The 27,631-nt window shown below is 34.8% G+C and overlaps 1 protein-coding gene across 3 annotated transcripts in view; it reads right to left on the bottom strand.

Moving 5' to 3' along the window:
• The window catches only part of Nup358 (Nucleoporin 358kD), a 125,638-nt gene that overhangs the window by 92,308 nt on the left and 5,699 nt on the right, over positions 1-27,631 (bottom strand). For all 3 annotated transcript variants that reach the window (XM_069820346.1, XM_069820344.1, XM_069820345.1), the window contains exons 2-11: positions 24,468-24,693; positions 20,445-20,618; positions 17,439-17,614; positions 14,914-15,062; positions 11,821-11,959; positions 9,937-10,105; positions 9,713-9,810; positions 8,018-8,141; positions 7,478-7,693; positions 2,716-2,836 (exon numbers count right to left, since the gene is read on the bottom strand). In XM_069820346.1, coding sequence (XP_069676447.1) covers positions 2,716-2,836; positions 7,478-7,693; positions 8,018-8,141; positions 9,713-9,810; positions 9,937-10,105; positions 11,821-11,959; positions 14,914-15,062; positions 17,439-17,614; positions 20,445-20,618; positions 24,468-24,693 — 1,592 coding nt within the window. The remainder of the gene's footprint in view (positions 1-2,715; positions 2,837-7,477; positions 7,694-8,017; positions 8,142-9,712; positions 9,811-9,936; positions 10,106-11,820; positions 11,960-14,913; positions 15,063-17,438; positions 17,615-20,444; positions 20,619-24,467; positions 24,694-27,631) is intronic.

Raw genomic sequence — 27,631 nt, forward strand, 5'->3', positions numbered from 1 at the left:
AGGGAGGTGGGATATGATGATAGGGACTGGATTAATCTTGCACAGGATAGGGACCGATGGCGGGCTTATGTGAGGGCGGCAATGAACCTTCGGGTTCCTTAAAAGCCATTTGTAAGTAAGTAAGTAACAAAGTACTCCAATACAATAAAATATTAATTGGCTTACGAAAATACAACTGTCTTCAAATGTATTATTGTACCATCTCAACATTACGCTAGATGGCAGTAGTGTGTTATGATTAGCTGTTTTCTTGTTATCAGTTGTGCCAACTATGGAATCTTCATTGAACTCTGTGGACGGTTACTAGTCAAGAAGGCTTTGTTGATTCAGTTTCATTTTTATTAAAATATTTGCATTCCACTTCAATCATCCGGATCCCAGTAATCAACGTCACTTGACAGATGATTTTCAATAAATCTTAGTATTAAACAATCTCTGATAAGTGACTATCCATAATATCATATAGCAGAAGCTATAACAAACATAACCTAAATAATATAAACAAGTGTTAGAAAAGTTTTAATTAGGGATGATGAAATAAACAAGAAACGTTTTAATTAATGATTATGAAATAAAAAATAAACATGAATAATTTTAAAAGAAACAATTATTGAAAGTACAATTTTCAAATTTGAATGTTTTAGTGGTTGGTGGTTCAGTTCATGTTATATTGGACATGTGCATGAAAGAAGTGAACTCGTTGATGTACATGGTGTATCCCTCAACTTATTCAGGATTTCCGAATGGTGCTCTTCATATATGACCAGTGATCTTTATTAATTCTTGTTCTTGAATGCCAATGCGAGTCATATTTGAAAGTACTGTGCATCGACTGGAGTAGTTTTCAATTTTCTGTTTTTTTGACATCCCAGACCAGTGCAGTTTGAAATGTTGGCACACAAAGAAACAAATGCTAGGGTAGTGATAAAAATAAACAAATGCTAGGGACGCGATAAAATTGTGCGATAAGCAGCCATGATTGGTTGAAAGACATCCTTTCGTACTGTTTTATTGGTCAAAAGTAGTGTGACGTAGTAAAAGTGTAATAGTCAACAGTAATCTCACTAGAGGTTTTGATTTTATCGATAAATCTGCGAGTGGAACACGAGCAGATTTACCTAGAGAAAATCAAAACTCGAGTGGGATTTAATTGACTATTACACGATTAGAAGAAAGTATATAAAGATTAGAAGTAACAAAGTACTCCAATACAATAAAACATTAATTGGCTTATGAAAATACAACTGTCTTCAAATGTATCAACTATCGAACCTGACGATGTCATATCCAGGCCTTGTACACTGGTTTCTGACAAATAAGTATTATTATTATTATTATTATTATTATTATTATTATTATTATTGTACCATCTCAACATTATGCTATATGGCAGTAGTGTTTTATGATTATGTTTTCTTGCTACCGGTATCAGTTGTGCCAACTATGGAATCATCATTGAACTCTGTGGACTGTTACTAGTCAAGAAGGCATTGTTGATTCACTTTCATTTTTATTAAAATGCAACATTCCACTTCAATTATCCGAATCCCAGTAATCAACGTCATTTGACAGATGATTTTCAATAAATCTTAATATTAAACAATCTCTGATACGTGACTATCCATAATATCATATAGCAGAAGCTATAACATAACCTAACTAATATACTGTACACAAGTGTTAGAAAAGTTTTAATTAATGACGATGACATAAAAAATAAACATGAATAATTTTAAAAGGAATAATTATTGAATGTACAATTTTCAAATTTGAATGTGGTTGGTGGTTCAATTGATGTTATATTGGACGTGTGCGTAATAGAAGTGGAACTCGTTGATTTAGGCCTACATGGTGTATTCAACTTATTCAGGATTTCCGAATGAATAATTTTAAAAGGAATAATTATTGAATGTACAATTTTCAAATTTGAATGTGGTTGGTGGTTCAATTTATGTTATATTGGACGTGTGCGTAATAGAAGTGGAACTCTTTGATTTAGGTCTACATGGTGTATTCAACTTATTCAGGATTTCCGAATGGTGCTCTTCATTTATTTGTAAATCGGATTTCAGAAGATGCATAGGTATGATCAGTGATTTTTATTAATTCTTGTTCTTGAATGCCAATGCGAGTCATATTTGAAACTGCTGTGCATCGACTGGAGTGATTTGTAATTTTATATATATATTTTTTTGACGTCCAGACCAGCGCAGTTTCAAATGTTGGCAAACAAAGAAACAAATGCTAGGGACGAGATAAAATTAAACAAATGCTAGGGACGCGATAAAATTAAACAAATGCTAGGGACACGATAAAATTGTGCGATAAGCAGTCATGATTGGTTGAAATACGTCCTTTCGTACCGTTTTATTGGTCAAAAGTAGTATGACGTAGTAAGAGTGTAATAGTCATCTTAAAACATAAGGGAATTGACAATTATATTTTTATTATTATTATTGTTGTTAAAAAAAAGCCTGATGATGGTAACTTCAATTTCTATCATCAGATGATCACTAACCACATGTACTGTAAGATATGCCAATGTACAATTCTATCATCAGGGACAGATTCTGGCTGGCACCACTCTAGTTGCTTCTATAAGATATGTTTTATTACATACAGTACAGTTCTACTGCATATCAATGTAAAATTGAAGTCCTACTAGAACGAGAAGTTAAACTTCATTTCTGAACACAGGATAAAATTTTAACTTACCATTTAGCTTGATTGACTGTGCACAACTGTTCAATAATGTTAGCTGGCAAAGTAACAGGTCTGTCTGCACTCCAGTACCCAGCTGCTTGCTGCTCTTCCTGTGTGGCACTAGCACAAAACACTGCAATGAACATAATGCAGTTGATTAATACATTACAATTACATCATTTCGATTTCGAACTAGTGTTTTCAAACCCTTTCAAACAAAGTATGTTCATATTGAATATTCATATAAGTTACTGATACATATAAGAATAATACACAGCAATCTTTCGAAACAGATTACGGAAAAAAAAAAAAAAAAAAAATTTTATATAATTAAAAATACTTTAAGAAATATGAATATTCTGAAAGAAAGGAAAAGTGTTAACCTTTTAGTGCAAGGCATAATTAGGATGTGTCAGAAATGCCATGCATAATCTGCTAAAAATCCAGAAGTTTCTTACAAAAATTGCACTCACCACAATTCTGATAATAAACATGTTAAATATTTTCCTTTTTAGAAGGATATATCCATAGGAATGAATTGCTATAAATTTTTCACAGCTTTTTACTTCATCGTTAATAAAAAAATCTCATTTCAGATGCAAAGACTTTCCAAATTTAATTTGTCATTTTTCACATGCAAAATCTGACTCTGAAAATATATTATATAGGGCACACACTAATTTCTGAACATTATTATTACAAATTCTGATAGTGTTTCATCAAATAATTTGCTAATTAAAAACATTTTAGGAAAACATTACATTTTCTATTCACACTAAGTGTGCACTGGAATAAAATCTATGGTATATAAAATCTATAGTTGATCAATAATGATACCAGATATAGACTTGATCAGATGAAGTTAGTATAGGGGCCCATACACTTATCTGGAGGTAAGTCTGTGCAAACCTAAATCCACAGGCAAATCTTATGTATTGGTGAAAAGTATTGTGACAGCGACGTGAGATTCGAACTCACGACCAGCAGAAGTGAAGTGAAGTTCGGCCAGCGCAGAGGTTGCGCGCGCATCTGCTTCCTGTGGCATGTGCTATGGTGGGGAGAAAGGGGAAAGAGCGACTGCGGCAGAGAGGAGAGATATCCGGATGATTCGAGACTGGAATCTTTCGCGAACTCTCCAGAAACTATAGTTTGGTTATAAAAGGCAACGCGCAAGTGAACGCGAGACAGTCATTCAGCCAGTCAGTCAGAGAGTAAGTCAGTGGACAGCAAGCCAGTCTTGTGTAGCAGTGAAGCCAGCTTCGAGACCAGAGCACGACTTGAGTTGTGTCCGTAACTGTGGAGCCTGAAGCCCGGAGTTCAAGTGCAGTGGACCGCAGTTGGGGGACCTGAGTTCGAAGTTCAGCGGATCGTCTCTGAAGGTCTGGGGTTCGAGATTCTCTGAACGCGAGTGACTGAGTTAGAAGAACTAGCCAAGACAAACGAGCTGTGAACTGAGAACTGACAGTTGTATGTTGTAAATAGTGCTTTGTGAATATTAGTTAAGATTAACAGTTCATTGTTGTTCGCAATAATCCAAGTAAATTGTCATTGTCGTCAGTGGAGTGCACTAACAAATACTGTGTTACTGTGTGGAGAGCAAATCCCATTGTTGACGGGAGTGAAGTTAAATTGTAGAAAGTGAAGAGTAATTGTTGAAATAATAAAATTACATTGTTGTTCAGTAATAAAAATTTACAGTATCATGGATATAAGTCATCAGACTTCTAGGACTGCTTGAAATTTTCCTACTGTAGTGGTCCCTAAATTAAGCGACAGAAAATGTAAGCATAGAAACAAACAATACTGCGACCAACTGAATTTCAATCGCGCACGTGCACGCACACTCCCCTCCCCCCCTTCAAAATGACAGACATAACTTCCACATAAAATATTAAATGTAAATAAACCAAAAGAAAGACTGCTGCACATGTTAAAACAATGGGAAAGGAGAGAATTCCCAAATTAGGTATAAATTAGACAAAAACACCTTAGGAAAACATAGAACACATTGGATACAAATCAGACATGACAGGTAGAATAAAAGAAGAAACTGAACAAGAGAAAATACAGTGGAACCTCGATGCATCGTTCCAGTTATCGTCGTTTTCCCACCTTTTTTCGTCCGCTTTTTTTGGTCCTGGAAATTGTCCCATATAAGTAACGTTATTTTTTCTCGGTTCCATCGTTCCTCGAACTATCGTTTTATCGCATCGATCGTTGCGAAATCACGGTTCCGACGCCATATTTTCCCGCATGGATAGTTTTCTTTTACTTTGAAAGGGCGAACTTTGTGCTCTCCATCATTATCTTTGAAGCAAGAAGATGCAGAAGATGCAGAAGTTTGCGATTCGGAGATTGCGTCAAACTTCGCGGAGAAACGTAAAATGTATTATGCTGCCATGATGCGTGACGTGTTTCATCATCCTAGTGCAGCGTGCGAATTCTCCACGTGTGTTTGATATAGTCTGCTAATGCGGAAATTCTGTGCTATGAAGACGTATTAGATTCCGAAAAGAAATGCAATTTTATAGTAACTTACTGTCTTACTAATAAAAACTATATATACAGACGTTTAACTGTCTTATACTTATACAATGAGTAGCTCATTTATACCTCGTGTGTAAATTCGTTACTAATAATCACTACATACGTCGCGTATAACAGTACAACTGTTACACAGCTACGTCATAGTTTTGTCATTACTTCGTTACGAAAGATAATAGAATATCTGAGGTTCTCTATTGCATCCGATAGAGTGGTCTAGTGTGGCGTGTTAAGTATCGATAGTACAACTGGCTCTAATCGATTACTTACTTACTGGCTTTTAAGGAACCCGTAGGTTCACTGCCGCCCTCACATAAGCCCGCCATTGGTCCCTATCCTGAGCAAGATTAATCCAGTCTCTACCATCATATCCTATCTCCCTCAAATCCATTTTAATATTATCTTCCCATCTATGTCTCGGCCTCCCCAAAGGTCTTTTTCCCTCCAGCCTCCCAACTAACACTCTATATGCATTTCTGGATTCGCCCATACATGCTACATGTCCTGTCCATCTCAAACGTCTGGATTTTATGTTCCTAATTATGTCAGGTGAAGTACACAATGCGTGCAGCTCTGCGTTGTGTAACTTTCTCCATTCTCCTGTAACTTCATCCCTCTTAGCCCCAAATATTTTCCTAAGAACCTAAGCTTGTTACGAAACCTAACAGTAAGCCTCTAATCGATTACCATACTATATTTTGGTCAAAGAGTACAAGCTACAGTAATATTATTCTAATTATTCTGTGCTCTTTGGTTTGTTCTTCTTTGGTTACTAGGCAACCATCATAATAAAATGACAGTCAATACGAACAGCTGTTAGAGGGGCGGCCATTTTTTCTCTATATACAACGCTTAAACAAGGGTTTCGTGTATATTAACTACTGCAAAGCAATTCCCATTGTATAGTTACAGCCTGTTTATACATCCATCGCTTCTGCATGGTTTATTAGTAAAGTTTTCTGTCTCAACTCTGCATAAGTCTAGTATAAAAACTATACACAGTTTATTAGTAAGACTGTTATTGATTAATCATATTTTTCCACACAAAAATGATGTGGAGGTGTATAAACACTTGATGCAGTATTATTATGGAATATATTACGCAGTCATCTTACCTAAAGAGATCTGTCGTATTAATGCTGCGAATTGTTTAGTCAGCTGTGCTACAACACAGATGCCGATCTTCACAGTGGCAAGTGTTTCTGTACATTGTTTATGTTCAGTACATGTTTATATGCTTCGAAATGTACAGGAGAATTATCTCTGTAGGGTTATTAAAGAGCTAGACAAGTTCCGGCATTATTTTCATGCGTATGTTATAGGTCTAATTTGTGACACAGGTTCTAGTTGCATGTAATGCAACAGTATGTGCTAATGGAAGCTCGCCTACTTGGGAATGGATTTATGGTAACACAAATCTGCATCGTGAACGTATCACGAATCTAGATTTATGATTTTTTTCGTACTTCATTTCTGTCTAAATTATCAGTAATGACTAACATCTCGTAAGGAATTGCAAACTAATTTCTAGTGCGTACGTCATCCTCATCACATGCATGACTTCGTACGAAGGTGTGGGAGGTGGTAAAACTCCACCTTTCTGTTTACTTCAGTATTGTTCTTATCAGAAATTCACTATAGAATTTAGGCATAAAACGTGCACAAAAGCTAATTGCAGATTTTTTCTGCAAGAAATAGTGTACATAATGTTCTAATAAAGGTGCATTCAGTGTAATCACTAACCATTCGGTTGTTATTTTATACCCTATTTAAGCAAACAATAGATTTTTAATCGCAAGTTTACAAACAAGAATAAAATGTTACGAGACATGTCCATACTTACATTATTTATGATTATTGTTAAAAATTAAATGCATTGATTATGTGGGTATTCCCAGTTAAATTATCTAGAGAACAGTGGGCTACGTTCATAGCTCTGTTGCATCTATTATATGCCCAAATACGGCAATTTTTATGGTTTCCCGGCATTATCGTCTTCTCATATTTATCATTTTCATTTCCTGTTCCCCAAAAAAACGATGGATCGAGGTTTCACTGTACGGGAAAACAGAATTTTTAAATAGATTTTGTCTGGACATGATGCGTAACAGTAGAAATATTATCAGAAGACAAAGAAAAGAGGAAAGGTGGAAGATAGGATGATTATGATGCAAGGACAACTTTTGTAACACTGATAATTATGACAATTACTATTACCACAAAATATTACCTGCAGCATACAGGAATGCATCAATGTCAAGTCTATTTAGTGTCTCCATGCCAGCACAATTCAAGTTGTTGCATGTGAGCTGCAAACCTTCAAATACTTGACATTGAAAATCAGGTCCCAGTTTCAAACTTGTGTTCTTTTTGTTACTGTTGGACACATCCTGCAGTCCTAACCACACCAAGTGGTGAAGTGAGCCTGGGTGCAGTTTTTGTGCCTCTGAAAAAGAAGTACTGCATGTAACATACTATACAATCACACAAAAGTTTTCACTATTTTCCATGTTACAAAACTGTCAAATAATTTGGTTTCATATACCACTGATATCAACAATAGCTTATCAAATGAAGGTCTTCCACTTGCTTTCTTGCTTCCTAGTATTAACTGCTGGCTGTTTTGTTACTTAAGACCCCTGAGAGTTCAGAGTATTGTTTTTACCCAACAACAGTTAACACTGTTGTACTCGATTTTACATTTATATCTTCAGAAATACATGACAATAACTTCAGTAACAGATCAAAGACACTACCATGAATTACTTACTTTCATCATGAGGTAATAATTCACTTTGTGTTGGTAACCTCATTGGAGGAGCAGAAAATCCAGGAAAATTGACGAAATGTGAACGCGACATGCCTTGCTGGTGATCTCTGGTTGTAAAAATTCTCTGTAAGAAAAGTTTCAAATAAATAATCAACAAAACATCAGATATTTTGTCCATTATATTAATATTTCTCAAATATTCAGGAGAAGTTCCTCACTGAAAAAGCTAGTCAAGATAGTTACTGGACTTTAACTATGATTAGACAAAATAATTACAGCATCGATACAGAAAAGTCAGTCACTATGCATTTTTATGACTCAGACAGATAATTCTTTTTTACAGTTGCTACAATTCTAATGTCACGGCCATGTTGATTCTTTTATTGTCATGTTTAACTTTATCATTTGGCAACTCTATGATTAAACAATAATTGCTGTAGATTCTATGTTTCATCAAGTATGTCATGATTCTTTCTTAAGGAAAATGTATATTTCTTGTCAAATGTGTTTCCAGAAGAAGCATTCAAAAAGTAATATAAAGTAATAGCAGTACAAAACCTGAAACCAGCTGACCACGAAAGCAATTAAGCAACTGTAATGGTTTCAAAATTTCATTTGACAGAAATGTCAAGTGTTAACGTGCTTGATGTTACTTTTTACATAGACAAGGTCTGGATTCACCTTTCCGGCCACAACAATTTACAGAACAAGTAATTATGGTTGTCTGATAATCCTCACAGTTTACATACCACAGCATTACATGATCAGAAACTTGGAGTATCGGTTGGCATTTCCAGACATCCTATTTTCTTTCTTTAATGAAACAATCAATAGTGAATGTTTTTGCTCTGACATTCTCTACAATTTCACTGACTGATTTGAAGATGAAATAAAGTATCTATGCATGGTTCCAACAAGACAGTGTCATTGCACATACAGCTGACATTCCTACAACTTTTGACTAACATTTTTGGAAATTGCGTCTCCAATAAATCTATGGCCCTCACACTCCCCAGACCTGACACTAAAAAAACTTTTTTTTTTCTATAGTGAGAAGCAAAAATGTATCAAGATTACCCACGCACAATTGATGAAATGCAAGCTGCAATAACTGCATATAGAGGGAGTATTTCACAAGAACTATTTAAAATGTTTGAAGATATAATTAAACAGATCCAGGCCTGTATTGATACTCGTGGACATCACTTCCAACATCCATTATAAGTTCTCAGTGGAAGAGCACAGTGACATTCCAAAAACGCCGTATTAGCATGCATTCTCTTGAAAATATAAATCTTTGTTAATAACTTTTTAATGTTTCTTAAATAATACTCATATGGTCTATGAAGACCCATACTCTATTTTTCCCGTCATTTTTCCATCAGAGGATTCTGCAGTGACATAAGATGTCATACAGAGAAATTGCAGTCTCAATTAAGATCTTTTTCTACAAAACAGGAAGTTGGTGGTGTGAAGTACAGCTTATCATTAAGTTTCTTAAACCTTATGCATGCTTCAATCTATAGCACAGGAGCTCTAGATTTATTTTAATTCTAAAAGAAACCATTTCTACAAATTACTACTGCCCTTAGAAAACCATCAATCTCTAATCTAAACACACGAGCTCCTGATCCAATCATAAACACTACACCACCAATTCTCATAAGAATGAATATCAGTGACTTATAAAGTTACCTGAAAGACACGTTCCCGCCAATTTCCTGAACAGTACTGAGATATACGATCCAAAAATTGACTTCTGCGTTCACGAACCATGCTAAGTAAAACGTGACCTGCAAACAAAATTGAACTTAGGCACTATATTTTTAGATATACAATGCAACTTTTAAAGAGATTGCATTTATAAATGTAGGCATGCTTCCTGGATTATTATAAACAGTAGAAAGCTTGATACTTACCAGCCTGACTATTTCTATATGCTGTTTCTTTGGCCCACAAGTCTACAGTCTTCTTGCGAGTTTCAGTTGCTTGTAGCAGCCAGGTGGATTGCATGTCAATTGGTGGAGACAAGGCAAGAAGAAGAAGAGGTGAAGAGACACGGCATGCCTCACGCCAATTTCCACGCTCCTGTTAACAAATGTCAGATGCTCATGCATTACGTCATTACTTTCTGTGAGATGGCAGAGTTAAAAATCAAGTCTGAGTGAAATTTCTGTGGGGCAAGGATAGTGTCTGAAGCAGATCTTCAGGTTCCCTTGTTAACATTCCACCACTCTACTGATCATCACCTTCCACCCCTATCCTTATTCTTCCCACTGCTCAGCCATTTCATGTTGTGCACCAAGAGCAATGTCTAAGTCAATAAAGTGATTACAGATTTGGAATGTTATTAGTACAGGGAGACATGAACAATCATTGATTAAAAAAACCACTTAGAAATCCAATATCATCACATCCTACAAATTAAAGAAATAATTGTTTATTCCTCAGAAAGTGAAAAACAACAAGAACGATAGATGAATATCCTGCAGATGGAGAGGATATCAAATAAAGAATACATAGTGTGCCTGCTGGTTATAATCTAACCAGCCAAAATTGCTCAAATTGTGTTTCTAAGGTCATGCTAACTGATGACTGGTTTTGTACACACCTAAGTTTTTGTGTGTTATTTGACACTTTTACAATGGTGAGACGCACGCACGCGCACACACACCACAAAAGGGAACATACTTCTTAGAAATCCAAAACAGTGTTCCTCAGTGTTCATAGCCAAATTCGCCACTATGTTCTGTTGTTCATGTTAATCAACATCCTTGGGGCCACATTCCGGAAGACTGCATGTACCGAATTTTTAGTTCTATTTCTTGAAAGAAATTTGAATGTTCTTTTCCCCCTCAAAAAAAAAGACAATGCCACCGCAGAAGGTGTGATAAATTGCGTATTCATCTGAAAATATTACCTTTCCTTTTGAGCCATTGTTGAAAACTGTTGCATCATCAGAGCACAAGTGTCCATACGTCTGTCCTTATTAGCATCTGTTAATTTCTTAACTTCCAACGGATACCAATATTTCACTTGCAGGACCATTTCATGCATTTTTTTATGGATGACTTTTGGTATTCCCAACTCACCAATACATTTTCGCATGGATTTAATTGGAGATCATTCAACAGATTCAGCCACATCTGCACAACATTCAAATCTTGTTGTCTTTCTCTATTGCAACTTCTTTGTCAATGCTGCCTTCTCAAACCGCACAACAAAGTCATCCATGATCTTTTACAGGCACTCATGGACCCACACAACAGTCACAAAATACTCCCTAATTCTGTAATCACTTGTGTCAGCCATTGCTTCGACTTCAATCTGCCATCACACATTGTGCTTCTCACAGCATCAACAAGGGGCACCACCTACGACAGCAGACCTTGAGAAAGCATGTAAAACACGTTGCAAAGGCAAAAGTCACAAGCAAGAACGTGACATTACCCACGGACAGCATGATGTAACATAAAGGTATACGGATTTCGTGAGCACACTGTACAAGTGTAACTTCTATCATAATTTTTCCATAGCTCACCAATCCAGAGAAATGTATTATCCCCGCAAGTGAAATTTATAATTTAGATGGGTAAAGATTGTATTATGGCAGATTTTCTTGGGATACTTCCTATATTCCCTGTCTTCATTCTGCCAACTGTTCATTACTGCTATCCCTTCCCTCCGTCCCCCATGAGGAAGTGCCTGTCTTTGGCAGTAAACATTAATAATGTATTCTTTAACACACACTAAGGATCTCATATCTGACCAGTAGAGAGAAGACATGCACTGTTGTATATTACCTTATTAGCTTTCTTCAGCACTAATGTTGCAAGATGAAGGCATAGCTGACCTCTGACATGTTTAAGAAATTCTTGAAACAACTCTCTCTCACTAGGAGGGGCTGTCATGGCAGATGCTTGATGGAGTGCTTTGTCGAAACTGAGAAAAAGGTAAATTATTACACATGAGGATTCTAAAACAATTAAATGCTTATGTGTAAATAAGCACTGGTTTTTGACCGTAAAAATACAAACATTACACCTACAAATGTTGATTTAAAATATTTTTCCATATAATAAATATAAACAGACATTTTAATACACAATTCATTACAGAAAATATAATTCTGAATATAACTGACTGGCTTCAAATTACTTCTAATACAATCAACTAACACATTATTACATAGTGCTAGCTGATAATGTAAATAATTAGATAATATTTCTTGCTGAACAGCAATTTACAGTTATGACCCGCTCACACTTATGAGTCATGGCACGTCACACTGCACTAATGAATGTTTTGTCTAGTCGGCCCCCATTAATGCAATGTGATGCAGCACAGCATGGAGGAGCTAAATAAAACGGACTGTTTGATTGTTTCTCATCTGTAATGTTTCCTAGCATGTTATTTATTTCCCTCCAGCTATTATCACGCATGTTATTACTCTAATAATTTTTGCAGTTTTGCCATAAATGGGCACTTCACCACCCCACATACTTTTTCTTTTTGGAAATATACAAGTAAAAAATACGGGTGTGCAGCTTATTCAAAATGAAGTTGGCAACATTGCCAGATTTCCCTCCCGCTCAACTCCTATGGTGGTAGTGTTCGCCATTATCTTCTCTCATTGATATTTTAATTGTTAACATTGTTAAATGGTGTTTAGATTGGGAGAAAGCCTACAAGTGTATTAAGTATATATTTTGTGAATCTTATTTTTTCATTTCTGAAAATGAATACCACTAATGAGATTGTGATCCTTTACTTGCAGCAAAAAACTAAAATTATCGAAGTTTCAGAGGAACACGGAAACTGTGCTACAGCCGGTAAATTTGATGTAAGTGAAAGTTGCATCAGAGATGGGAGGATCCTGTTCCAGGATAAAATTTATTGTTAACTGAACTGTCTTTGTGATTTAATTGTTTTTAATTTTTCGTGAATACATTTGTTGAAAATTTTATTTTTGTAATTTGTGTTTGTTTTTTTCTTGCTTTTTTCCTTTCAAAAGTGGAGTGCATGGCTTATCCAAGGGCGCAGGGTATTCGAGAAAATATGGCAATCAGTTTTTCACAATCCATTTCAATTCCTAACCTATAAAGAAGTCAACACGCACAGATAGGCTACATGCAAAGACAGCTGACTGTTAGGTCAACAATTTAGCCCCTAACAGAAAAACCCAAACATCTACCCGACAACTTCAGACTCTGATGCACCATCGAAAATGATTCTTTCTATGAATACCGAACACGTCGCTCCACACCGCATCGCTATGCAGCCATTCATTTGAATATATTAATATGCCACAACGTGACACGTAAGTGTGAACGGGCCATTACTGTATGCCGGAAAAGTTTTGTGCTACATTCCTGAGAATGTTGGCCAGGAAAACCAGGCCATTAAGACTATACTGGTAGGTAAATATGTTTGTGATTGACACAGCATGGGCGAACTTGCATGTACAGAGGCAAGATAATGATCTTGCTCAATAATTTATGAACCCCTTACGTCATTCCTGGGTCATGAATTGTAATTGGGCAAGAGTTCGACACAAAGTGTCAATCATCTTATTTATCTCCCAGCATAGTCTTAAGTCTAACCCATATGAGATCCTAAACTGCAGTTATGTTCAACTATGAAGCCTGTATAAGTAACAAAGATTTAAAGTACACTGAACTCCTATCATATACGCACAATTTTATTCCTTTTCTGTTTAGGTTGATCACTGGATATGATTGTTTAAGCAAACATCTTTACAAGATTGGAATAACAACCACACCAAACTGTCTCCAATGCCAACAGGAAGTAGAGATGGATATGCATCGCATAGAAATCTATGAAGTTTTTAAGACACGTCATGAACTGATATCAAAATAATGGGAAACTAGAAAGAGAATAACTTTGTTAAATCTAGAGCATTAGATATATACATACATTCCATTTGTAATAAACTCTAGTACATAATCAGATTTTCACTTTCTCGAAGTCATATTCCACCATTTTATTGCAGTCATTAAGACATTTCTTTTTTAGTCCAATGAGGGTACTTAACTGCATCATCAACCAAAGGTCCCCTTTAGGAGTGATGCGTCAAAGCTGTAGTTCTTTTTGCCACCGTAGATGTTGCCCCCATGGCACCATAAAAGAAAAATTACATAGCTCATATTATATATCATTACGATGTACCGAAGTACATATGATATTTCCATGCAGAAATTCTGCATCATCATATGATGAAGGATGAGTGGAACTGAGAAAAATTCTCTCCGGCACCGGAACTTGAATCCAGGTTTTCAGCTCTATGTGCTGACGCTCTATCCACTAAGCCACACTGGATTCCCATCCCAATGTCAGATAGAATCCTCTCAGTTTAAGTTCCACATCTTGGGTTCCCTCTAGTGACCTATCCTCAAGCACTGCGTCATAGATGTATGACAGTGGCACAATGTCCACACATGTGCAGAGGTGGACTCATTATGAGTGACTAAGTGGCTGGGATCCGACGAAAAAAGCGCAGTCTTAAATCACTAAGTGATTATTTTTCGCATGTCATATATTATTACGATGTACCGAAGTACTTATGATATTTCCAAGCAGAAATTCTGCGTCATCATATGATGAAGATGAGTGAAACGGAAAAAAATTCTCTCCGGCACCAGAATTTGAACCCAGGTTTTCAGCTCTACGTGCTGACGCTCTATCCACTGAGCCCATATTAATTAAAAGAACAATGATGGAATACTATTTTAGGGGAAATAGGAGTACCCACTGGGATTCGGACCCAGGTTACCTAGCATGGAAAGTCAATGCTCTAGTCATTCAGCTAACATGTGCCTAATCACTACATATAATACATCTTAACAATCATTCAAATGTGGAAAACGTCAACATACCTGAACAAAGCCTGAACACAATCAGCAATGCTCCGACGTACTCCAGCTTGATTCTCTTGAAGACTAAGACAAGTGGCCCTCTCCAATACGGAGACATAATGCATGTGGAACTCCCAATCACACTTCTCACGACATTCTTCTTGGTACGTCTAAACACGAATAAATCATATTTTCAACACAGGTCTTTGTACATATTTACGATTCTTAAGAATTGTAATATGCATAACATACATTATTAAATAGACCACAGTATGGAATAATACCTACTTTACAAGTGAATTTGCTTGTAACTAATGAGAAAATCTGTGTTTCACATAAACTTCTTGTGTATGTTGTACGTTATTACTTCATAATCATAAGTGACATTTGTGTTGTGTTACAAAAAGTAGTAGTATCCAACTGAAATATAGTGTGATCCAAAAGTCACTATCCAATACTGAGCTTAGATTATATTTTCAATCTCCATATGAATTTAAATTACCCACCATTCATTTTCATCTGACAATTAGTTACTAATGTAAACATTATAATGCACTGCTATATAATTAATCAATCAATAAATTGGCTGTTTATCTCGAGATTTGTTTTGGTTATGCTCATTGCTGTATGTCGAAAAGTTTTCAAAAGAAAAAATTATTTTTGTTTTAAGAACTTGGCATGAAGGTAGTTATCATTTATTAATTCAAGAATGGAATAATCACTTCGACACTGTTCCACCAACATGGAAGGCAGTTTGCAATTTACACAAACGTTTTGAAGAAAACATCAGTATTCAACTGACATAGGTCAGGTAGGCCATCATTAAGTAAGGAGACCAAATTTAACATTTTACAAGCTTCCTCTTCAGCAGAATGTTTCCAGAACTTGTGTCCAGAGAATCTTACATAAGACTAAATTTAAGCACTACATACAACATCTCATACAAGACTTATTTGAAGACGATTCTGAACATAGGCTTCAATTTTGTGAGTCAATGTTAAATAAGCTTCATGAAGGTATGTTGATTTCGTTTCTAAAATAATTTGGAGTGATGAAGCAACATTCAAGTTATCTGGTCACGTTAACTGATACAATTGTATGGTATACATAATATCATGTCATTCTTGAAAGACAACTTAATCAACCAGGTGTCTCTGCCATGGGATCCTAAAGCCTTGGTATTTTGATAGAACAATTACTGCAGAAAAGTACTTACAAATATTAACTACTGTCTGACCGAGTGGTTATGAAGCAGTGTTGTCGAAACAGGGGAAATCACGTGAGTTGCTTACTTAACAGAACCCTTTTCTTTAAATTATTTTAAACAGTTGTATAAAATTACGTAGAATTCTAATTCTGTACAGCAAATATTTTCAGGGAAAAGCCTAACAGCTCAGTCACTAGCCTTTCCAGAGGGGCAAGCAGAAACAGGTGGGGGAAATCTAGATGTGACATAACCACTAGGTCACACAATACAGACCAATTATTTAGTCCTGACAGCTCAGCGACGCGAAAGAGGGGAAGTAATAGAAGTAGTGGGGAGAGCTCCGGATAGAGATAAGGGCGAGCGGTCGGTAAAGGAATGCAGTACAGGTTAACTGTACTAGAAACATACCACTCTACCGCACACATGACAACCGATCGCTTCGAAGGCAAGCGAGTGACTAACCCAAAGACCCATTGGTGTAACTAAATGGACTCGCCTAACCAAGACGCACATTTCCGGCGACTGTCAGGACTAAATAATTGTACTGTATCTATGTCATTCCAGGGCTACAAATTAACTGCAACTCACTTTTATTTTAAACATGATGGTGCTACACCATACTATGCAAGAGTTATGCGAGGCTATGTTGATGAGGTGTTTGGTGCTAAAGTTATTGGAAGAAGAGGGTCAATAGAAATGCCACCCAGATCACCAGACCTCACTCCAATGGGTTTTTTTCTTTTGACGATTAGTTAAAGGTATAGCCTATGCTTCTAAACCAAACACAATGGAAGACTTGGAATCAGCCACTGATAATGCTTTTCAAAACAATGATTCAAATCCATAACTTCGCAAAAAAAAAAAAAAGTTTACTTATGTGTCTCAGATCATCTTCAGAGATGTGTCAAGACAGAGGGAAAACAATTTGAAGAACATTTCTATAAATAATCTTGTAGTTTCAATAAAGTATCATTTTACCATTCAATCTGTGTTGTTTCATTTTAATGTGTAGTGACTTTTGGGCTACCCTATATTTAGCCCTTTAGCAGTAGTGATAGTTAACTAGATTCACTCCATATTTCAAGAAAAAATAAAGGCTCTATTTTTAATAGAGGGCACATCAAATGGGATATAGGATCGAAGAGATATAAAGATAGACACAAAGACAGATAGTAAGATGGACAGACAGAAGGCAAATGGATAGACAGATAGGGACAAACAAAAAGAAACACCTGAACTTATGTGTCAATTTTTAACTACAGTATGTAATATTGCACACATATGCAGAAACAAATTAAAAATAATAGAATTAGTATTTAAATACAGAAATTTATCTCACCTCAAACACGTCGATGAGACAGTCGTACCACTGAAGCTGATCCCTGAATCCTGGCACGGCACGAAGCTCGACTTCAACTGCATGATTATAAGCATCTGTCAGCCGCTCTGTATCCAGGTACAGCCTCAGCAAACGTACACGCAATGAAACATCAGTAGGTCTGGCTGTCAATTCCGCTACAAAATAAACAAACAATACAAGTGAACAGGTTAGTTGAGAAACACCTCATATCCAAAATCTTAAAATTTTCAGGAGAAATAAAAAACTAATGAAAATAATTTTATGGAAATATATATATATATTTTTGGTTTTATCCTAGATCATATATGTAACAGATAACTCATTTCTATGTTAAAATCGGCAGCACTTTGAAGAGAACTGCCAGGATCGCCACCTGTCCACCGTAAACGAACACGAGATGGCAGTACAGTCGCGAATGCAATTCAAATGGGAATTACGACGTGACTCCATATGTAACAACTAGATGGCAGCATAGTAAACCTGACAAAAGTTAACGTCAAAGCTATAAGGCCAACCTATCTGTTACATATATGATCTAGGGTTTTACGTTGTAACTAAATTTTCAAATTTTTTTTTTTTTTTTTTTTTTTTTTTTTGCAATTCATTTTTAATTTTCAGAGAAGTCTATATTGTATCTTAAAAGTATTTATTTCAGTCACTGACTTCACAACATATGTTTAAGGTGCTACACCTTTACATTACATATTTAAAAGACGTCTGAACGTTTTCGTTGGTCTACGCCAAAATCATCAGATACGAAGTACATTTCAGCAATATCAGTGCTCTCTACATAATATCTACAAATACAAAACATATTTAGTGGCATGCAAAATGAGACATATTAAAAACCAACATTGCTGTGATACACATTGACATTCTATATGACTGCCTTGATTGTCACTTACTTAAAATACACGTATAGATTACAAAAAAATATTGATTTACATTATATATATATAAATGCAAGTCTTCACATATGAGATAATAAAATGCCATGATTTAAAAGTGATAAAAATAATAAAATATAAAACTAAAATAAAAAGTATTATGAATGTGAAGAGTTGCAAAATTACAGTAATTACATTTATTATATTCCTATTTCTGTTTCACACTAATATATATATTTCAACCATTCAGAAATGTATGTATCATGGTTTGTGTCACGTAATTATTTGAATATTTTTCAAGTTTATATAGTTGGCATTTATAATAAAACCATATAAACTTGAAAAATATTCAAATAATTACGTGACACAAACCATGATACATATATTTCTGAATGGTTGAAATATATATATTATTGTGAAACAGAAATAGGAATATAATAAATGTAATTACTGTAATTTTGCAACTCTTCACATTCATAATACTTTTTATCTTAGTTTTATATTTTATTATTTTTATCACTTTTAAATCATGTCATTTTATTATCTCATATGTGAAGACTTGCATTTATATATATATATATATATATATATATATATATATATATATAAATCAATATTTTTTGTAATCTATACGTGTATTTTAAGTAAGTGACAATCAAGGCAGTCATATAGAATGTCAATGTGTATCACAGCAATGTTGGTTTTTAATATGTCACATTTTGCATGCCACTAAATATGTTTTGTATTTGTAGATATTATGTAGAGAGCACTGATATTGCTGAAATGTACTTCGTATCTGATGATGTTGGCGTAGACCAACGAAAACGTTCATACGTCTTTTAAATATGTAATGTAAAGGTGTAGCACCTTAAACATATGCTGTAAAGTCAGTGACTGAAATAAATACTTTTAAGATAAATGTTTCAAGTTCATAATTGAGATTTTAACACTTAAGTTAGATCCTCATAAAAATTATTTAAATATTTGGGGCATGAGGGCTTTCTCAAATAAAAGATTAAATGTGGGAAGTTATGTCGTTATTAATAAAGCAGAATGCGATAGAAGTTATTGTAATGTTGTAAAGTATTAATACACATACTATATTTTGATGTTTACAAAAATTATTGGTACCAGTATCAGTCAATAATACTGTGCCAAAAAAAAAAAAAGTTGTTGATAAGAATTTTGTGTTAACTCATCCTTAGGTAATGTCACATGCACTGTCTAGTTATACAGGCCCACTCATTTCACAGTCAGGTATGCTAACCATTACTCCACAGCAGTAGACTGTTGTTTTAGTAACAGCACAGTCTAGTATACTTATACAGTCACGAAGCTTGAGTTGTAGAGGGTACTAGGAACAATAGACTATGCCGGTACTATTTCGTATTGTCTGTAATGAAGCGATAGTAGCGATCCTAGTGGTTAGCAACTATCTATGGATGCATATTCCCTACGTATTGAGCTTCGTGACTGTATATACTAGACTGTGGTAACAGTATAATAATTGGTGCGCGACTTTTTCGTTTTTGTAATAGATGCAGAAACATCTAATATTTCAGAGCTATGCATTGGCTCCAACATCAGGTGCTTTTGGTAATGGATCCAACAGGTAGGTTTCCGTTGCCATGCTTTCCTTGATGGAGCTGATATACAGCTCCGAAATGTTTATTGTTTCTATAACTATGACATTCCCTCTGATTGAGGTTCTGGTTGATATTTACATCTATTATCAAGCAGTACATCTCACTTGACGATACGTGTAAGAGAACAAACAATTATTGTTTGTTTGCATCTGGAGTGTGACTAGTGTAATATGCAGCTAGTCAGTGATGTATACAATGAAGGAAGGAAGGAACAGGCCACCCTACCCCATTATATTCTGGTCTAGTTGCCTGATTAATGATGCTTTCTTGGCATCACTTATGGGGTTCAGACCTATCTTCAGACAGTTGACTGAACAACAACTATGACATTGCAAAAACCGAAAAAAAATCTGGAACCATGTTGAAAACTGTAGCTTCATAAAATATATTTCATTTTTCTAGCATGACACCACATAAAAATAAATTACAGTACAGAGTTAACTTCTACTCACAGGCTATAAGAGCTTCCAATTCTGCAGCATCTTCCTCTCCATCTGCAGTCAGAAGATGCTCTTTAAGTCTAAATACTGTTGGATGGTGGGGAAACAACTGTTCAGCTCTTTCACACCAATATCGTGCTCTTCCCACATCAAGCGACGCTTCGCTGTCTACTAACAGCTCACACACTGCAAAAAAGAAACAGAGTTCAGTACTTATAATACCACTACAAAATGCAGTACTGAAAGACAAAATATTCTAGTCATAAATATAGGATTTAAATAGGCACTGTTTATCCTCATAATAAAGCAGAGATAAAACAATTTGGGAAAACAGACCAGAAAGTGTGAAAATATAAATGTAACAATTCTTAATCTTATTTCTAGTTATGATTTATTTCCTTCAGCCATCATTCAGAAGAGAGAGACAAATGAAATAATTTACTGTGCAACCTTACAACATAAATTTATGTTTCATGGATTGCACATGTAAGGTATTTATTTACCTATTATTTTATAATTTCAAATAGTAAGAGACTTGATTTAATTTACTGAAGTTTCTTAAATATATATTATGTAATCAATTTTGCAAAAACAACCATATAATAATTATGTCAATACCGTAATCATTTTTACTATTATTATAGTAAAACTTACATCACCAACAAAACCTGAAAAATTGTGTTATAAACAATTATTATGCAGCAAGTATTGTACCTATCGTCGCTTTGCTGTTATTTCCGGCATGACTCCAAAACAAAAACAAAAAAAGAAAAACGTATACTAATATAATGTACAATAGTATCTACTTCATATTATGTTTCTGTAGGGGGGGGGGGAGCAAGAGAAAGACAGTCAGATAATCCACCAATCAGTTAATAGGGTGTTGGATAATCAGGGTTCTACTGTATTATATTGTCTGGTTGATGTCAGACTGAAATTTGAAAAATATCTCCCTCTGGCCAAAATCATTATGTTTTAAATTGGTTGTAAATGATTATGATACATAGCTTTTTCAAAATAAAAATAAATTAAGCTGGAAATGACACATTTTTAGTAGTGGACACTTCTCTGACCTTGAACATTATTTATTACCTCGTAATCATTGGTTGAATACTTTTCTGTACTCTTTCCATGTAAAACTTATAATTGATAAAAATAATCACAAATAACTATTGTGTGAATGTAAATGTGTTTCTTAAATTCACATTCATTTGAAGGAAATTAAAGATTTAATACGACTCATTTTATTCTTGCATTATAATCAAACATTCCATAAGAACTGCTGCATGCATGAGGTTACTGTGGGCCATAGTGGACACACATACATAAACAAAATGCTGAGCCAGCGGACATGAGGCAGTGAGAAAATGACAAATTCAAGCATGTGGCAGCAGACACTGTGTCCTGTATTGTAGGGAGGGGAATGTTCTGTATAGGACACTGGTGTTCCCCATAGCAGTCAACCTGTTATTTTATTTATTTATTTATTTTATTATTTTTTTTTTTTTTTTGCCCTTTCAAAAGTGGTGTGTGCAGCTTATTCAAAGGTCCAGGGTATTTAAGAAAATACTGTAATTTTAGAAATATGATTATTATACTGTACTTTTTTCCATTCATTAGAAAATAAGATTTATAGAATAATTACTTATATAAAACACATGCAATGGACATCTGGGTTCCTTAAAAGCCATAAGTATAAAATACACACCATCTATAAATAATGCAGCATTTTGGAATACTACCTCCTCTCAAAATATTAGACCCTTTTTATTTTTGAAGAAAAAAGGACCGTGAAATTGGTATTGTAACAGCATAGCCTTTAATGTGAGTTCTTTGCTAATTTCTTTCTGGGTATCACATCTGCCTGTTTACTCCTTTATTTACTCCATTGTAATAAACGAGCAAAGAGCTCACATTAAAAGATATACTGTTGTTACAATACCATTTTCACGGACTTATTTCTTCGACGATATTAATTTTAGGGCCCATATTTATTAGACTTCGTTTTTATAAATGTTATCACCTCTCAAAATATTAGACTCTTAACACTTTGTACGTATGTTACATTTCACCACTCAAATTATTTTCATTTTTGTGATTATAAATGAAACTACAATATTTAAAATGAATGCTTGCCAAATTTTTTTTTTTTAGTAGGTTATTTTAAGACGCTTTATCAACATCTTCGGTTATTTAGCGTCTGAATGATATGAAGGTAATCATGCCGGTGAAATGAGTCCAGGGTCCAGCACCGAAAGTTACCCAGCATTTACTCATATTGGGTTGAGGGAAAACCCCGGAAAAAACCTCAACCAGGTAACTTGTCCCGACCGGGAATCGAACCCGGGCCACCTGGTTTCGCAGCCAGACGCGCTGACTCTTTACTCCACAGGTGTGGACTTGCCAAATGTATTCTGACAGCAGTTTATTAATTTATTTCCATTAAAATAATTTATTATACCGCAAAGAGAATTGTGTAAAAATTAGTTTTTCTATGAGATGTTAATTACGTGAAATTTACGTAAAACATATATCAAATAGTTTATGCAGCCAACCCTGGTCTTAGCTAAAAGTATGTGGTTATTATCATAGGACTGTATGCATAATGCCCTAGGATCAATTCCCTATCTAACTAGTCTCAGTTCATTTGATGAACATTTTCAATTGTGTGCACATTTTTATATGTATAACGTACCAGTAGATTATACACACTGAAAGCTGTAGACCGGTGCAACTGTGACTCAACGCAATGCCATTTTTCGAACAAAGGTCTCCATAATCTCTGACAACTTATCAAAAGTTGAGAACATGCTATTGGTAGGTCTGGACATTTGAAGTTTGAAATTCCTTCATTCAGATTTATGGGAAAAAAACAAATGTTAGCATACAATAAATCTACTAGGTATATGGGAAAAATAGTCTTACTTTTCTGATGGAATATGCATTTCTTTGGTTTAAAAATACATTGCCATAAAACAAGTCCGGGGACAAGTGTGGTAACTGCTGTAACACCAAGAACAGTGTATTTTTATGCATGGCATAGGAAATACAGTAGAACACTGATTATCATGTTTTACTGATCAGTAGATTATACTAATTTTTATCGAAATCATTTCTTTTGATGTCAGCACCAATGCAAGTAATAATGTTATGTGAATACTGAGCAACTTCTTTCATATAGGGTTGCCACCAATAGCTAAGTATAGTCATACAAGCATTTCACAGGTCAACTTCGGACAATCCTACTCAGTTTCCCACCAATATTGCAAACAAAAGAGTGGAAAGAAAATTAATAATCTTTATCGCGAAAGTGTAAACCGAGATTAAACAGCAGCAGAAATGGAAGTAACAGCATAAATGTAATGTCATATACTTTTATTTTGCCATAGAATTTTACATAAATTATTATGTTTCTCCATTGGAGCTCTATACGAATTGTATTGGATGGATCTAATCTTTTTTTATTAAATCAATGTGATAGTATCATGAGATAAAAGAAACAGATTTTGGAAGACAAAATGCTAGTGTCCATTCCAATGGAGATGCACAATAAGCCTTTTAGGCTGACGTGCAGGAGGCCTGTAAGACTCCTTAAGACCCCTAACCTAACCTAACCTAACCTAACCTATCCTATCATGTGATAATATTTCAGGTAATGCATAATTTTGTTCGAAGTTCTAACCTAAAATAAAAATGTTTGTCTGTGGCTAGGTGTTTACATTCAAAATGAGCCACCATTATAATACAAGTTTAATGATACAATTATTATTGTTTCGACAACCACCACAGTTTTGCAGAATGAATTAGCGATAATTGAAGTCCCACTAAAGTGATAGTTGAATGAAGTATTTATTCAACATAATCCTGTGTAACAAAAACTATATCATAACTTGAAAATACTACACCATTTACTTCATACATGAAGATCTATGGAATGGAACAGACTAAACAATTTTCTTTCAATTCCTGTTCATTCCAGCCTCTTCGTTACACAGTAATCACCATTCCACTGCACTTTTTTTTTTTTAAACTTACCTTTCAATACTAGATCCTGTTGCTTACTCTCCAACTCAAGAGAGCATTTGTACTGTGCTAGGGCTTTTTCTTTCTGCCCCAGTTTCTCCAAAGCTTCACCCAGGAGTTTATGTGCACTTGCTGAATCCTCACGAACTGTAAGGTAGTTAGACACATAGCGCCTGGCCAACTCATACTCGCCTACCATGAAATACAACTTGGCAATATTGTAGCAGCGTAAGCTCCGCTGAAAGCAAACATGAGCAAAATTAAGATTTTTTAACTTCAAATTTAGTAACATTTACTATATTAAAAAAAAAAAGTCACTGAAAAGCAGCTTGCTAGTAGCTAGTAGCAATTTGATCTTCCTATCCTCTATTAGTCTGACAATATGAATTCCACTTCTGAGGCAAGAACTGTCATGTGGAATTCATTGCTCCTGATATCAGGATAATAAATACTGCCTATCAAAAAGTACTACAAATTCCAACATCAATGAAAGCATTTAAGTATTATTCCATGTACATAAAGGACACTCGAGAGGAAATTAAATGCAGAATAAATAATGGGAAATGCCTGCTATTATTTGATTGAGAAGTTTTTGTCATCTCGTCTGGTTTCAAAAAAAAAAAAAAAAGACTGAAAGTTAAAATTTATAAAACAATTAAAGATTAAGGCCCAGTTTCTTCAACTTTTGTTAAAATGTACTTAACATAGCATTAATAAAATTAACTGTAAGTTAAAAGTAAAAATTGCTGTTAACAATATTGCTTTTCTTCAAATTTATATTTCACATTTTAACATTCTGTTTGTTAACTCTGTGTTAGAGCCAGAGATTCTAGAGTTTAACCATAACCTATAAAGAAGTAGGCCTATAGGCTTGTTCGAAAGAAGAAACCGGGCCTTAATGTGCTAAGTGCCAATTCTTCAAATTTCATTTCATTCAATCAACATCCATGAGAATATCATACTAAATTGTCTTTGATGTTAGTTCAACTATAAGTGACTCATTCATGTGCCAAAAGACAGTTTTATAGGTATCTCATTGCGCAGTGAGCAAACAATATCTCAGAAAGTTGTTTTTGGCACTTAGCACATTAGAAAACAACAACATTTTTTCAATTTTATACAAGAAGGCTGACTTCAAATAAGAATTTGTCAGGATACAACTCTTGCAACTTCAATTTTTAAGGTTCACTACAACTGAAGCGAGGATTCGCTATAAACGGAATATTAATGTACTTTTTAATGTATGCGGTTCGGACCAACGATTTAGGTTCACTACACCTGAATGTTGGGTGAAATCTTAATATTTATTATGACTTTATTTTATTTGAGGCTATGAAATCTTTTGTTTTAAACTAGGATTAGATACCCTATTATTTTAGATATAAATTATTTTTAACTTGAGTAGTACTAGTTAGGGTCTTGAAACTTAAAGAATTTGGCGGTATTTTAGTCTTTTTAGAGGAATCTGTTCCTTAATCAATAGTCTGCACTGAACCTTACCAAGATTAATATATGTATACTGCCGTTATAATGAAAATATTTTTAGGGTTAATAAAATTTTCTTAATTTAATTTGATAAATTATTTCAGGTCAAGGTGCAGTTTATGTTTTGGTGGAAATGGATTACATTTATATTTATTATTGAATTATTATTTGGAATTTTATTATGAAATTGGATTTAATTATAATTTTTTGTTCCAGTTTTTAACAATTTTTAACTTCTGTTTAATTTTTTAAGTAAAAAAATGCTTGTGTCATTACCACACTCGCACAAAAATCATAAATATATTTAGTCAACAGTTATTTGTATAGGTAAGACACTTTACGTAAGAGGAAAATCCATGGAAACAATCAAATATATTGAATTACAGTGAACTCTGGATATAGTGAACTCTGTTGTAGTGAACATCCAGCTGTAGTGAACCTAAATCGTTGGTCCGACCCACATACATTAAAAAGTACATTAATATTCCATTTATAGTGAATCCTCGCTTCAGTTATAGTGAACCTTAAAAATTGAAGTTGCAAGAGTTGTATCCTGACAAATTCTTATTTGAAGTCAGATCTTCTTGTATAAAATTGAAAGAATGTGCTGAGAACAACATTTTAAGTTCCTTACTCCTTTAGTCGAAGGACAAAGGTAGGATTAGTGATTCCTAGATAATAAGCTGTACTGTAAATCCAGATAACGCGGACGACCTTGTCTCACTCCACTGTCGAAGGGTTGACATTCTGTTCTAATCCTCCACCGTCAAAGGGTTGCCTTTTGTTCTCAGAAACATTTCCATTATGATGGATAGCATCGAAACAAAGGAAAATGAAATTGCCTCTTCTTTTATTAAAAGGGGATGGACATTACGTCCAGAGCTAAATGAAAGTAAGACTGCAATGGTCTTCAAACTCCATCAACCTCCTCTCAATTTCCATTAAGTGACCAGGGAAATTCCAAGGCTGAGAATGCTGTCACACCATAACAGTGTTCTTCATCTCTACCTGATCAGACTGTTTCCAGTGTTCGAATGTACTGTACAAAAATGTCGAAGCATAAAGTGTTTTCTTTGAAAGATAAGGCAAATATAAGTGACAATGAACATGGTTTTTCGCAAGTGGACATGGATCAACAACATAGTTTAAATAAATCAACTGTAACAGTATACAGTGTAGCCCATTCCACAAAAATAAAATATTTTAATTACTGTATAGTATTTTATTTTCTTGTTCACAATTTCATTCATTACTGTTATTTAAGGTTAGGGGAGAGAAACTTCGGATTTAGTGAACCTCGGATATAGTGAACGAAATATGCAAATATGCAGAGGTTCACTATATCTGGAGTTGACTGTATAGCCTATGTTTTATTTATTTCAACGGAGGGTTCAAGCCCTGTAACTCCCTCTTCCTCCCCCCCCTTGCATATGGCCCTGGCCTCTACTAACAGTGAGTTGAGTGTAGTACTGTGACTACTGTACAGACGGCAGAAGTCTGAGGAGGCATAGTATGCTATCCAGGGAGTGAAAAAGTGCTCTAGCAGGACTTCACTGGATCTTGATTCTACATATAGAATCTGTTCAAGTAGTATCGGGTGGTCTCCGTGGGCAGAAATGTTGATGGAAGATGTCAGGTATATGACGCGATCTGGTTCAGTTTCCTTTTGCCTCCAAGCCTGGATTGAGCAG

This window comes from Periplaneta americana, chromosome 3, assembly GCF_040183065.1.
Source record: "Periplaneta americana isolate PAMFEO1 chromosome 3, P.americana_PAMFEO1_priV1, whole genome shotgun sequence".
Taxonomy (NCBI): domain Eukaryota; kingdom Metazoa; phylum Arthropoda; class Insecta; order Blattodea; family Blattidae; genus Periplaneta; species Periplaneta americana.